This window comes from Lethenteron reissneri, chromosome 47 (assembly GCF_015708825.2).
Source record: "Lethenteron reissneri isolate LAM-NWPU_2019-01 chromosome 47, ASM1570882v1, whole genome shotgun sequence".
Taxonomy (NCBI): Eukaryota; Metazoa; Chordata; class Hyperoartia; order Petromyzontiformes; family Petromyzontidae; genus Lethenteron; species Lethenteron reissneri.
The window spans coordinates 1046578-1061015 of record NC_083825.1 but is presented as its reverse complement, the minus strand read 5'-3'; the positions used below and the strand labels follow the sequence as shown (position 1 = coordinate 1061015).

At 45.2% G+C, this 14438-nt stretch overlaps 1 protein-coding gene across 1 annotated transcript; it reads left to right on the top strand.

Moving 5' to 3' along the window:
- Positions 1–1446: 1446 nt before the first annotated feature.
- Positions 1447–14355, top strand: HADH (hydroxyacyl-CoA dehydrogenase). The gene is made up of 8 exons (XM_061571330.1): positions 1447–1715; positions 3729–3857; positions 5773–5930; positions 6467–6593; positions 7306–7395; positions 8554–8626; positions 9546–9662; positions 11223–14355. Exons 1-8 carry the CDS (start codon positions 1596–1598, stop codon positions 11339–11341), a joined length of 933 nt encoding a protein of 310 aa, XP_061427314.1. The 5' UTR covers positions 1447–1595; the 3' UTR covers positions 11342–14355.
- The last annotated feature ends 83 nt before the right edge of the window (positions 14356–14438 follow it).

Genomic DNA, 14438 nt, shown 5'->3' with positions numbered 1-14438 from the left:
TGTGGCGTTCACATACAAACATATACATACGCACATAACAAAAATCGACGACAGCGCATAAACCAAACAACGTGTTGCGAATGTTTATATTGTTATACTGTATGTGCCTTTGAATAAAATCCGTTGTCCCGAAACTGCTGCCCTCTTATATTTCTGAGGCAGAGTTGTTGACGAGCGTGTGAAGTTTTTTGTTTGTTTTTCTTTCGGAGGCAAATAGTTGCTGGCGAGTGTGTTGAGTTTTTTTCTATTTCTAAGGCAAAATAGTTGAGAGTTTTTCGTATTTCTTTCTGAAGTAAAAGAGTTGTTGACGAGCGTGTTGCGTTTTTGTTGTTATTATCAATTGTGCTCGTGTAACCAAGCACATTTGGCACCAGCAACATTAATAACGTGTTTTAAACGGCAACCAAACAACAGCAACAAACGCGGGCGTCGTCCCGTAGCAAGATGGCGGAAACTTTGAGTCGTCGCCCCGTAGCAAGATGGCGGAGACTTTGAGTCGTCGCCCCGTAGCAAGATGGCGGAGACTTTGAGTCGTCGTCCCGTAGCAAGATGGCGGAAACTTTGAGGCGTCGTCCCGTAGCAAGATGGCGGAGGCTTTGAGCCGTCGTCCCGTACCAAGATGGCGGAGACTTTGAGTCGTCGCCCCGTAGCAAGATGGCGGAGACTTTGAGTCGTTGTCCCGTAGCAAGATGGCGGAGATTTCGAGTCGTCGTCCCGTAGCAAGATGGCAGAGACTTTGAGTCGTTGTCCCGTAGCAAGATGGCAGAGACTTTGAGTCGTCGTCCCGTAGCAAGATGGCGGAGACTTTGAGTCGTTGTCCCGTAGCAAGATGGCAGAGACTTTGAGTCGTCGTCCCGTAGCAAGATGGCAGAGACTTTGAGTCGTTGTCCCGTAGCAAGATGGCAGAGACTTTGAGTCGTTGTCCCGTAGCAAGATGGCGGAGACTTTGAGTCGTTGTCCCGTAGCAAGATGGCAGAGACTTTGAGTCGTCGTCCCGTAGCAAGATGGCGGAGATTTCGAGTCGTCGTCCCGTAGCAAGATGGCAGAGACTTTGAGTCGTCGTCCCGTAGCAAGATGGCAGAGACTTTGAGTCGTTGTCCCGTAGCAAGATGGCAGAGACTTTGAGTCGTTGTCCCGTAGCAAGATGGCGGAGACTTTGAGTCGTTGTCCCGTAGCAAGATGGCAGAGACTTTGAGTCGTCGTCCCGTAGCAAGATGGCGGAGATTTCGAGTCGTCGTCCCGTAGCAAGATGGCAGAGACTTTGAGTCGTTGTCCCGTAGCAAGATGGCGGAGACTTTGAGTCGTTGTCCCGTAGCAAGATGGCAGAGACTTTGAGTCGTCGTCCCGTAGCAAGATGGCGGAGATTTCGAGTCGTCGTCCCGTAGCAAGATGGCGGAGACTTTGAGCCGCCGTCGTCCTCGTCACGGGGGGAGGGCTGGCGGCTGAAACTCGGGCAAAGTTGAAGCGGCCGCGCCACTCCACCACGAGCGGGGCGCTTGCAAGGACACACACACTCTCACCTCACCTAACCTTGTGTTCACACCACCCACATTACCCTAATTGAATCTCATCGTCGCCGTGCCCCGGACGACGCAATGGCGTTCATCGGCAGGCAGCTCGTGCGGACGATGTCTTCGGGCGGCGCCGCGAAGAAGATTAAAATCGAGAGCCTCTCGGTCATCGGCAGCGGGCAGATGGGCGCTGGCATCGCGCAGGTAACTCGGTACCTACTGACAGTACATATAGCTACAGTACACCTAGCTACAGTCTATATAGCTACAGTCCACGTAGCTACAGTCCACGTAGCTACAGTCTATGTCTATATAGCTGCAGTCTATGTAGACTGTAGCTATAGTATATGTAGCTACAGTCTGTGTAGTTAATTTCTATGTAGTTACAGTCCACGTAGCTACACTCTATGTAGTTAATGTCAATATATTACAGTCTATGTAGACTGTAGCTACAGTCTACGTAGCTACAGTCTACTTAGCTACAGTCTATGTAGTTAATGTCTATATAGCTACAGTATACATAGACTATAGCTACAGTCTATGTAGTTAATGTCTATATATTATAGTCTATCTAGACTGTAGCTACAGTCTGTGTAGACTGCCATGTGAACACGGCACAGTACACACTACTGCATACAGTACATAGTATTAGCTTGCATAGGGTTTGTAATACAACATGTGCAGTGCAGTTTACATTGCCGTGTAAATACACAGCTGGGATTGCCCCGGCAGTCCATGTGGACTGTATTATATTATTGCAATACATTAAACACACATACTGTACTGTGTGGCATACGGTAGATTTACACAGATCGTGTGTTCCGTGTATTGTGTTTTGTGCTGCATAGAGTAAATACCACAGTGTATGTATTACTACAATACTGCACGTGTTCGTGTGGCAACACTGCAATTTATTTACGATTTACCCGGCTCTTGATAATGATCGTGGCAGCTGAAAAGAAACCCAAAGTATGTGCAAGAGACCCATGCCAGGTCTATTTGAGGGCTCCTGAAATCTGTTCACAATTCCACCACCCTCTTGCCTGTCCCCCTTGTAACCCAACAAACAAAAACATTAAGTTGCTGGACATTGCACAAACACTAAACAATCTAAAATCTAAACTTTACTGTGGGCGAGGTGCTTTGGAATTCCCTGAACCTCATCCCACACTCGAGCGCGTTCCGTAAACGAGGTCTTAGGAGATTGTTAATGTCGTGATGATGTATCCCCATGTGATTTTTCATTGTCTTGCTTTTGACTTTGAATGGCAGGAAGATATTTGGCAAAACCGCGAGCCCGACCCAATGCTGTCATCTTCTTGGTTCTTTCGGTAAAGTCACGTAGAAGGGAAGTAATAAAATAATACAAATAAAACATAATAAAACAAGAAGATGAATCCCTGCAGTCACGAAAGCTTTAAATCGAAATCCAATGCTGTCACTTGTGTAATTGGGGTGCACGTTAAACGCTGTTGCAATACATTTTCAAACAGCGTTGCCATATATAATTGACCTTAATAAAGCATCGTGGCTGGCATGAAAGTATACAAAACCCACCAAGTTAGACAGGTTTTAACATTTGTCTTTTCAAACGTGTTGGCAAGACGTGTGGTAGAGTTCCCTGTACTGTGAACCCAGGCGACCAGACGTCTATATCGGGCCGTGGCTGACTTCAGTGACAAGTGGCATCTAAACCAGCCTTGCCAGCATGCCCACCACCTTCAACAAGCTGCACTGATGCCCTGACCAGCTTGGTGACGTACGATTTGAGAAAGTCGAACGTGGCGTAGGAGGCCTTTATCCATTGGTGGATTGAGAATGGCAAGAGTTTGTATTGAGTGTAATGCTCGGATGGCTATCTGCCTGCATGCATGCCAGCCGTGGTGTTTTGTAGTGCAGATATGCATAGACCAATCCAAACTAGAACAATCTGTACAGAAACAGTGTACTTGGCATGCCGAGATATCTGCAAAACACATCTCTACATTCTGCAACACGCAATGACCAGCAAGGTGAGGTATGGTCAAATAAACCTCGCTGCCAGCAGTATAGTAACAAACGCGCTGTACTTGGACATACTTTGTTATTTTGGTGTCCCAAGTCACTTTTCGAAATGAGGCTGCCAAGGTATCTTGAGTTATCACCGTATGTGGGTTTCACGCTTTTGTTTTAAAATCTCAATAAGTGTTGCATGCCTGACCAACATGTACCCTGCAGATCGCCGCAACTACCGGCCACAAGGTGGTGATAGTGGACCAGACTGATGACATTCTGCAGAAGGCCATCAAGGGCATTGAGTCCAGCCTGAAGCGGGTGGTGAAGAAGAAGTTTGGTGACAACACGGAGGTAATTCACCATCGTTGGATGTCATCTGTTTTAGAGGTCGCAGGGAGATGCATCATCGTCGTCATCATCAGCCATGATTAATCCACTGATGAATTAAAGTCTTCCAAAGTCATTTCCATCTCTCATACAAAGCAGCAATTCATCTAGCACCTGCGCAAGAAATTATTTTATCTAAATTATTTTATCGCTTCATCTCTGCTGCGGACATACTTTTGGGCGTGTATTCTTCATTAACTGAAATTCTTCTTGCCATGACGTGTTCTGCCCAAGCCAACTTTTTGTAAAAAGTGACTTAATTTCAAGCATTATCCAGGCTCAATTCAGTTAAGCTTCTGATATCCAACAATATCGGATGTATTCTAGGTGATTTCTTAGTGATACATTCCTTTTCTTCAAATGGAATTATAACCCCCGAATGGATTGCATGCCAGTTTGGTTACTAGGACATTTGATTGCTGTGAAACTAGCATTGCTATGGAAAATGGCAGTGTAATTTAATAACCTGATTTTGATAGCATTGTGCATCCTTCGTTATAATTCTTTACCTTGAGCAAAAAAAAAGTTTCTGACAAACGGGGAATAATTCCATGACCTAGATATGGAATAGAACACAAAAATAGCTGGCAAATAGGCACACTGCCTCTTGCCAGAGCAAAGTTAGTAAGTGTACAGTCCTAGATGCGGCAACTGCCCCCTTGGGGTTTTAAACTCAGACAGGAATGTGGTTCAGCTGCCGCACATGGCATTGTGCCAATTAGACCAAGCTGCCTGGTGTTTACAGTGGGAACAGGAGAAATGTAAAATGTTTGTAAAATGGAAACTTGCTTTTTCCCGAGCAGGACTTCTTTGATCAAATATTTTGAGCAAACGGTGTTTGAAAACTATATATTTAATAAACATGACATATAGACATAGGGAAAAAAGGACTATCCACTTATTATTAAGTTAGGTTACACAAACAGAAATGCATAAACACACTGCAAACAGAGAGGCAAGGGAAATGAAAGGGTAAAGAAAGAAGTAACATCGCATTCAACTTGTGCTTATCAAAACATGCGCTTTCTCGTTCGAGCAGAGATGTAGCCAACACTCAACCAGGGAATAGGCCCAACATCAGAGAGAATGGAAATGAATCGGTGGGAGAGTAATTTTTGGTTGCTATACTGCTTCTCCGGGTGCATTTTAATAATGCTCCTTTACCATTGAACAGATGGACCAAACGGTGTGAATACGAATCCGTGATACAGTGCAATCCCAAGAGAGCACATTGGTTTGCTTTTCTGTAATGTTTACATTGTGCCTGCAGATAAGCAGTACGGCAAGCAGGTGTGTGACAGGTGGCAAAGTGGTTAGCTCACTAAGCCTGGAATACTGCAACCTGAGTTTGATTCCTGGCCACGGCTAACATCAGTGGCGAGTAATATCGGAACCGGTGCTGGGCCCCTCCACCACCTTTACTAACCCGCACTGACCAACACGGTAAGTAAGTATGGTTAAACATCCCCCGTGACTGAAAGGTCTGGGGAGGCCTTTGTCCAGCAGGAGATTGACAAAGGGCTGCAATATATATTTTAATCAGAGCACAAGGGTTAATTAATTATATAGCTGCTGCATCAACTACCGTCGATCATTTGTCGTCATGCATGTGGGGAGCGGTAGTTTAGCGGTTCGCGTGCTGCATTACAAACCCGGCGACCCGAGTTCGATTCCCACTCAGGACCAACACCAGTGACGATGATCTGAACCGGTACTGTGCATCCCCTAGGTTGACTCAGCCTAAAATTAGTACCGGCTGCGGTGTGTAAACATGGCCACATAGGGAGACGAAGGCCACCCACCCCCTCGTGTGCCATGCTGCTTTCATATGTGTCCGATCACAGCACTTGCCCCAAAAAGTTTATCTTTGTCTTTGTAGGCGGGAGCCAAGTTCGTGGCTGACACCATGAGCAACATCAGCACGAGCACCGACGCCGCCGCGGTGGTGCACAGCTGCGACCTGGTGCTGGAGGCCATCGTAGAGAACCTCTCCGTCAAGCAGTCGCTCTTCTCTCAGCTGGACAAGTTCGCTCCAGAGTAAGCGCAGGCAGTAACCTGGGCACGGGCGAGCCCTGACGTGAAGGATGGAGCGACGCAGGTGGCTTCGGCGGTGTTGTGGGTGTGCCGCTTTAGTTACATCGTGTCATTAACATATTACAGCATAGGGCACTGACGTGGCCTAGCTGTGGCGCGTTTGTCACTTGTTGTAGAGATTCACGGTTTGATTCTGGCCGCCGTCCTGGTTCGCTCAGCAGGTGTGTTGACCGTAAAATATCACGCTCCGTCTACTTCACGGGGGACGGTAAAGATCCCACGACGCCATTCAAAAAAGAGGAGGCTATTGTGTGCCAGTGTCATGGTCCACATTTGCCACATTTGAAAAATGGCCTGCACAATTACTCTATTAGGATTAAGCATATCAACATCACCCCCGACTGTGAAACTTCTGAAAACTATGTGAAACATAGCACCTTCGCAATCGCCCTGCGCTATATTGGAACAAATACCAATGGTACTACTTAGCAAAATGATATATTCTGAGTTCTTTTACTCATTGGTTTTTTTCCGCCTAGGAAAACTATTTTTGCGAGCAACACATCGTCGCTGCCCATCACCGACATCGCAAACTCCACCTCGCGTCAGGACCGCTTTGGGGGCCTGCACTTTTTCAACCCTGTGCCTGTGATGAAGCTGGTGGAGGTGAGTCCATGCGTCACAGCCACAGAGGAGGCGTTTACCAAATTTAGTTAGTTTACTGCTAGATGGAGGCCTCCCTGCGCTGTTGGTCATTGTTTGACCATACTTCACCACGCTGGTCAGTGCAGGTTGGTCAAGTGGGGACCGAGGGCCCCCGGCTATGGCTTACATCACTCGCCACTGATGCTCGCCAGGGGCCGGGAGTCAAACTCGGGTCACCAGTTTCATAGCGTAGTGCAGCTTGCTAAGCACCGCTTTGCTGCTATCAGCCTTGCCATCACACTGGTGTAGAGTTAAAACAAATAGTTTTGGACAGTGTTTTGAGTCCAAGTGGTTTCCTGCATCTCCTGAGCTGATGGTGCAAATTCAGCATTCCAATGGCAAAGGTGAATCTAACCATAGGATAGCCACTAAATGGTGCCAATTTTATCTATCCCAGATGGATCCCCCCAAACTAGGATTTGTACTCGCAACCTTCCGGTTGCGAGCTGCTCACTCTACTACTGGGAAACCAGGCCGGTTGTGTCTCTAAACATGTAAATGTCGGATTTTATAGAAATATGCTGGGGTGGCACAGACATGTTATAAATGTCATTTAACACGTAGGCTTTCGCGACCAATATCATCCACGAGATAAGGAGCGTTCTGAGTGATTTTCTCAGAGGTGGTGATGGCGTGGACTAACGTGTGAAGTGTTTACACCTTCTGTGTTCAGGTCGTCGAGACACCCATGACAAGCAAGGCAACATTTGAAGCGCTGACCGACTTCACAATTGCATTGGGGAAAAAACCGGTGTCTTGCAAGGTGAGTAGCCTCTGACAAAATTAATTATGGTCATCATCAGCCACTCTCAGTTATATTCTATGTGGTGAAGGTGACGCATATTACGACGCACTGATTCGCCGAATAAAATTAATTGTTGTGTCCACTGCACGTGCTCCGATTTATATGTGTGTGCCGTCGAGTATGAATTGTGCAAATGTTTATGATTATGGAATTTGAGGGATGTGTTGGGAAAAACTTGATAAGCCACGTATATATTTGAAAATAACCAACGTTCACTTCATTGAAACGCTTCACAATCCACTTGTGATAGTTTTTATTTGTACTGTCTCACTACAGATGGCTGCAAAGTTAACTTAATGTTTTCATGCACTTAACCTGCCTACCCAAAAACCGACTTTTAACATCTTGCTGCGGTGGTGAGATGTTAACTTTCTCGCCTGGTATGCTGAAAGGCATTGATCGATCCCGACACCTGTATATTTGGAGTTTTCATGTTCTCCCTGTGGTCGCGTATATTTTTCTCTGGGTCCTCTAATTTTTCCTTCCACATTTAAAAACATGGGTTTAAGAGTATTTGACTGCTAGAAATGTCCACGTAACAAGCCACTTGGTTGAGCTATCATTTGTGGCCAGGTCGCTTCTGAAAAAGAGCTACATAGCTCAGTGGGCCTTACCTGGTCAAATAAAAAAGCATTGTTTGTTTTCTGGATAATATATTGGTTGTCATGTTTTTCCTGACACACAACCTCTTTTCAAATCAAATGACTCCATGGACATCTCTTCCCCTGGTCGTTGGTCACCCATGCCGTACATGATGGAAGCCGTCATACATGTGACGGCTCCTATCTGGGAGACCCACCAACCATGCTCCAGTTTGCGAGATGAAATTTGTGCACCGCACATCACCCCACATCACTCCAAGTTTGCAGTTCGCTGCGAGGTGCAGGCCTCCACACTATATTGATCAAAGGGTTGTTTGTGGTTATGTTTTTTAACGTAAACAATTGTCAATTTAACACGTAGGCTTTCGCGACCAATATTATTCATAATATAGGAGATGAGCACCGATGCCTCAATGATCGGTTGAGCAGTTAAATAACTCTTGACTGTTGACTGGCGGCAGCAGTGGTGACGATGAGCGAGTTGACACGTCGTCTGCGGTGGCTGCGCGTGCAGGACACGCCGGGGTTCATCGTGAATCGCCTCTTGGTGCCGTACATGATGGAAGCCGTCCGTCTGCACGAGAGGGGTCAGTGCCTCTTGGGGACTGCATCGCAAGTGCCCAAGAACCGAGCACAGATTTCCTCCCATGGGCATCCAAATGAATCTGTGACCCATGCTGGACTAAAAGATGCTGTTTTTTAGTCATCTTAACAACATTGGTGGTGGCGGCATTATTTTTCTTGCAATCGTTTTGCTGCACGTTGGTTAAACACCCAATGTTTTATCACACTTCTTGCACAACTTTTTACTTGACCGATCACACAATCCCTTCTAACCTCTCACCCAATCCCTGATAATCTCTCACCCACGTGCAATACAATGTGTTCTATAACATCCAAATGCAACTACATCTCAAGACACTGAGGAGGAACAGTGTAAAATGGGTATCTTGGGGAAAGGAGACTATTACATATTTTTAAGTGAAAGAGAGTCATGGAGAGGGGGGACAAGGAAGGCCTGAGCCTGGACTTGGAATAGGGGCAGGAAGTTGAAAGCAGGGAGCTCCAAACTTGGTGGGCAGCAGAGGTGAATCAGTGACCTGCAACACAAGGGTTTTTGTAAGAATTAGGCCTTTGATGGAAACACAGGAGCAGTTTTGAGAGGTCGGAGCGGAACCAGGAGAGATGTGTGCCAGAGAGAGACGTCAGAGATGCGCTTAAAGGGGATAGAGGCGTCTATGGTGTCAAGAGCAGGAGTGAGGTATTGTAGAAATAAGAGTGAGAGATGGTCATGGCCATGCATTGTACATAGGCGAGCAGTCTGTTTAATGTTCCTGACTGAAACCAGGTCCACTCACCCTTTCTCCCTGCCAGTAATTATATACCACTCACCCAACTTCTCACCCAGCCACCACTGGGCATGACTTCTTTACTAAACCTCATCACTCAACCTCCCACTCGCCTGACAAGTAATGTGTTTTCTCTCTCAATCTCACCCCTGCCCAGGACACGGCTCCAAGGAAGACATTGACTTGGCCATGAAGTTGGGTGCTGGTTACCCCATGGGCCCCTTCGAGCTTCTGGACTATGTGGGACTGGACACTGGAAAGTTCATCATTGATGGTAAAACGACATTGGCATAACCGTAGGACTGGCAATGTGGGCACCAGAGGTACAGAAACAGCACATTTAAGACTGAGTTGGTCTTCTGAGGTGGCTGGGTGGCTCAGAGGTCAGAGTTCTGAGCTCCCAACTGTTGAGATCCTGGGATTGAATTCAGGCAGCCGCCGTGCCCTTCAGTGTAGTGAGCTGATGGTCTGAGCCCAGTCACCAATGACTACCCAATAGTGAACCATCACTTTCAATTTGGCCCTGCATGTACTTGGGCTAAATTCTAGCTTTTGACAATGATACACGAATTTAAATGTCACGTGGCAAATATTACGCTTCAGTAGCAAAGCTGCTGAGACACTCTCTCTCTAGTTTGTGGTCTCCGTAGTAACTCTGTAATGTCCACTTGCTTTGGCTGTAGTCCAACACGAAGGATTGCACTGGTCTGATAAATCTGAATGGTTATTCTCATGATATGACACCGATAGCACCATTGCAGAAAGATTTTGTAAATATGCCCTGGACTTAATGAGGCTTTTTAATTTTCACATTTTTAATTCTTCAGTGATATTCGTTACATTTGTGCAGCACGTGGGACATGTTGATGTTTCCTTTTAGTGGCTACATGTGTTATACAAGTGTCCAGTGTGTGATGCGAAACAACACGTTGGATATGTAAGCACTTGCAGCACTCTACACACCATGTGCAGTGTGGTGGAGTTGAATGTTGGCCTCACTGGGGTTCATCAGTTCGAGCTGGAACTTATGTTGTGTTTAAATGAATCGTGTACTCTTTTACTTTGGCTCTTATCCTTTTCCTGTCAGAGCTGATTATGTATAATCGTAGAGCCATAAGAACTGTACATGTGCGCTGGATGAAACACACTGCCCGTAACCGAGAGCCGGTGATGTCGTAAGAATAATAACCATGTGCGGTCCATTGTACTGAACAAAGCCCAGCCATTCTGGTCTTCCTATTTTAGCCCAAAAAATATAAATCTGCTCACATCTGCTGTTTTCGCTTTTCTCAACCAATTTTAGTGCAGCAAGATGTGTTCTTACCTAGATAACATGAAGAATAAGGCCTTTAATGATTAAAAGAGAACATTTCTCAACATCATATGTAGCTTTAAAGTCCTCTACTTGGACGTGGTGCTCTTTTTCATGCTCGCACACAGTCAGATTGCTCAGGTTTAATCAAAATCAATATCCCGGTCATCATTAATTTCCTAACATCTGCAGCAGTTCTTCGTAAATGCAAAATTGTAGCAGCTGCTATGTTCAACAGCGACTTTCTCTCAAATGGAAGTGCATTTGACTACCGACTCCACGTACACCCCTATACACACGCCACCCCTCCTGCCTAGCTCCTGCAGATGCACCCTTCAGCGTTAATGTTGGAAAAGTCCAAACAGTGGACCGGCAAGAACAGCTGAATAAGCAGTGTCCGTGGCACGCACCACATTTGACCACCAGAATGGAATTTTCACAATGTTTTGCCAGGCCCGACAGTGGACCACAAATGGTTTAAAGCTGCCTCCTCAATTGCTCTCCCGTGTGCCCGTGTTGTAGGCTGGCACCAGCTGGAGCCTCAGAATCCACTCTTTGCTCCCAGCAAAATGCTCAACAAGCTGGTGGAAGAAGGCAAGTTTGGACGCAAGAGTGGGGAGGGCTTCTACAAGTATGCATAAGCCTCGCAGTGAGCAAACGCAGCAGATGGCGCTCAACTTGCCGATGCATAAGCACGTACGCACACGCATCTCACCCACCTAGGGGATGTCCATGGCAGACAGCATAGTATTTCAATGAAGAAAAGCGTGCACGTTAATCCGAACCTCACATGCGATTTATAAACAGGACCAATTAATCAGTTGGGTTGTGAAATTTGCAATTTTAGTGACCTTTGTCAGTAACACACAAATGTATTTTGGTGTCCTGTCTCCCGAAAACCAACTCCACTTCCTCATACATTTTCTGAGTTAATGCTTCCTAATTGGCTGATGAGAAGTGTTTGCGCTGCAGGTCAAATAAAATGGTAAAAGTAATGGCGAGTTTGTAATATGATGCAGCAGCAATCATTTGATCATTCGGACGATAATATAATCAAAGAGTGCTCTTAAAAAATCAGATAAAATGAGCACTGTTGCAGTCAAAACATTTACGTGCAACAATGGGAATTTGCGGTCAAAGTGGCTTCATGTCAGGACGCCTGTCCAGTCCACAACTTGCACATGACACATGGCGGCGTCTACCAGCCACACCCACAATTGCCATCCGTTTCCCTTTACCTGCCATGCAGGGAGATAGTAGATGGGGTGTATTGTTTATTGTGATTTGTTAACCAATGCATGGGCTAAATATAACATTGTATACAAGTCATGTGGATGTGTTAAGTTATCAAACACACACCCACGTCAAGATACCTCTCGTGAGAAAGTTTTAGAAAAGAGCCCTTGCTGTATTTGAATTACGCGAAGAAATTAATAATCAGGTTTCTAGATAAACAAATCACAGCACGGGAGTAAGTGTAAAGCCCGGCATAAAAGAGGAAATACGATTCCAGAAACGATTCCAGACAAAACGTTTGCTCGCAAATGCTGGGTGCCTCCACGTTTCCAGAAACACGGAAATGTGTTTCCCAGAGTTGACCTGGGTTCTACTTTGAGAAAAACTTTCCGTTTGGCAAATCGGTAGGAGAGGCAGAGCACACATCATCGATCACGTGACGAGGTGCGTGCTGCTCGAATCAGTTTCCCGACGTGTTTCTGGGAACGTGTTTCTGAGGGTTTCCTGCGACCGAGACCATCACGAGCTGCTGACACAAAACCACCTTGACTTTTGCACATAAACCCGCGTGCCTTGTGTCATTTGTATACCCGGATAAGAACTATGTGAGGATGAATAACTGAATACTTTTGTAAGCTTTGAGGGGCTGGCCTGAGTTTGTAATTCATTTACAGGTGCTTTTTCTTACTTGCTGCATGAGCCATATCTCTCTATAACATTTTCAAGGGTATTGATGCACATTTGCGTTTAGTGTGGTGTAACACAGGCAAGCACATTCATGTATCAGTCCACCCTGGCCAGGATGAATACGTGCTTAATAACAATCATCGCAAATGATAAATACATTTTTATATTTTCGCTGGCTTTCATGTTAAACTGAAAGTGTATCATGCTGTGCCTAACCGCTGCCTCGGAGCCAAATTAGTAAAACCTGACTACGCGCGAAGCCGGTCTCGTGAAATGTGTGTTGGTCATCCAATCCAGATAATTCACATTCATAAATAATGTGCCCGTTACATTCACATGCCAAAGCATACAAAATTACCACGAAGCCATCTCACATTTGAATTGCATTGTTTTTCCATTTATATGAAGATTGCAGTTATGAAGGATGAAAATGCTTCTTGAAAGATGCATTGTGCTGCCAAACATGGTTATGTTTGTAACGTGACACAACTTAAACAATGCATTATTTACATGAGGAAAGGGTAGTTGACTCAAACTGTTAAGACTGAAATGAAACGGTGCCTGTCATGCCAAGTATTATTATTTCGCACGTGCACAAAGATTGTGCCAGCAGTTGTTACAGAGTTACCAATTAGCCTCCCGTCATGCCTGGGTGACTCTGCGTCTATGGCCACTGTTTACACGCGCCAACAAGGGCCATACGTTTTGAGTGCCATCAGTCATTAATGTTAACAGACACACAAAAATCTGGGAACCAGCTTGAAGAAACTTTGTCCTCCGAGGCCCATATATACTTGTTAAACAAAGTGCAGGATGATGCACACTTTTGTATGGTAAGACTGCACTGCTGTGAAGACTTGAATGAGACATTTGGTAACTTGGTGGAAGTGTGACCTACCAACTGATTGGTGTAGCCGAGCATCTGAAGATTACTGTGAAGGAGCCAGAGCCGATTGGTGCCGTGTGTAACTTGTGTGAACAATCTTTATTTGTCAAGACGTTCAAACACCAAATAGATACCTTTTTCAAGTAATCAAGTTTGTATTAACCACACGTCATTGTGGTGAACGTGTAGACAAACATGCTGTGATAATAGGAGCATTGTCTTTGAGACTGATTACCCTACACCAGAGACTGGCTTCTTTATGGCCTAGTCTCACCACGTGTCAGACCAGAGAAAGCCAAAAGCAAATAGTACAAAAATTGACTGTTGAAAGAATATATATAGTGTGAGCATGCTTGTTTGCATGTTCACCACAAGTACGTGTGGTTGATGCAGACTTTATTCCTTGCAAGAAGTATCTATTTGGTATGTGAACGTCTTAACGCCTGTTTTATTGCCAACATTATCAGCCATGGCCAAATCCACTACTGATGGCCTCAACTAAACCACTGACATATCCTTATATGGCCAATAAAATATACACCACAGTTTAAAATGGTTATTAAATCCATGTCTCATTTGTGACGATAAACCTTTTAAAAACAACACCAAACTTGTAAGTCTCGGGCCATGGACTAAGCAAAGATTGGCAAATGCTTTGTTGATGATCCTGAAGGTTGTAAACCGTTTGCTATGTGGAGACAATCTTGCAGTGGTGTTGGTGGACTGAACAATTATAATTGTGGAGTGAGTGTCATTGAATAAAGAGGGATATGGAAAATTATACTTTCTGTAGAATACTAGTGTTATACATAGTGGGAAACTTTGAAATAAACTACATTTTCTTGAGTTTTGTGTCTGTTGCATTATGTGAGGGAAAGTAAATTAGTCTGATTTATTCAGGTCTTGTTATTTAAAATACATTTTTGTAA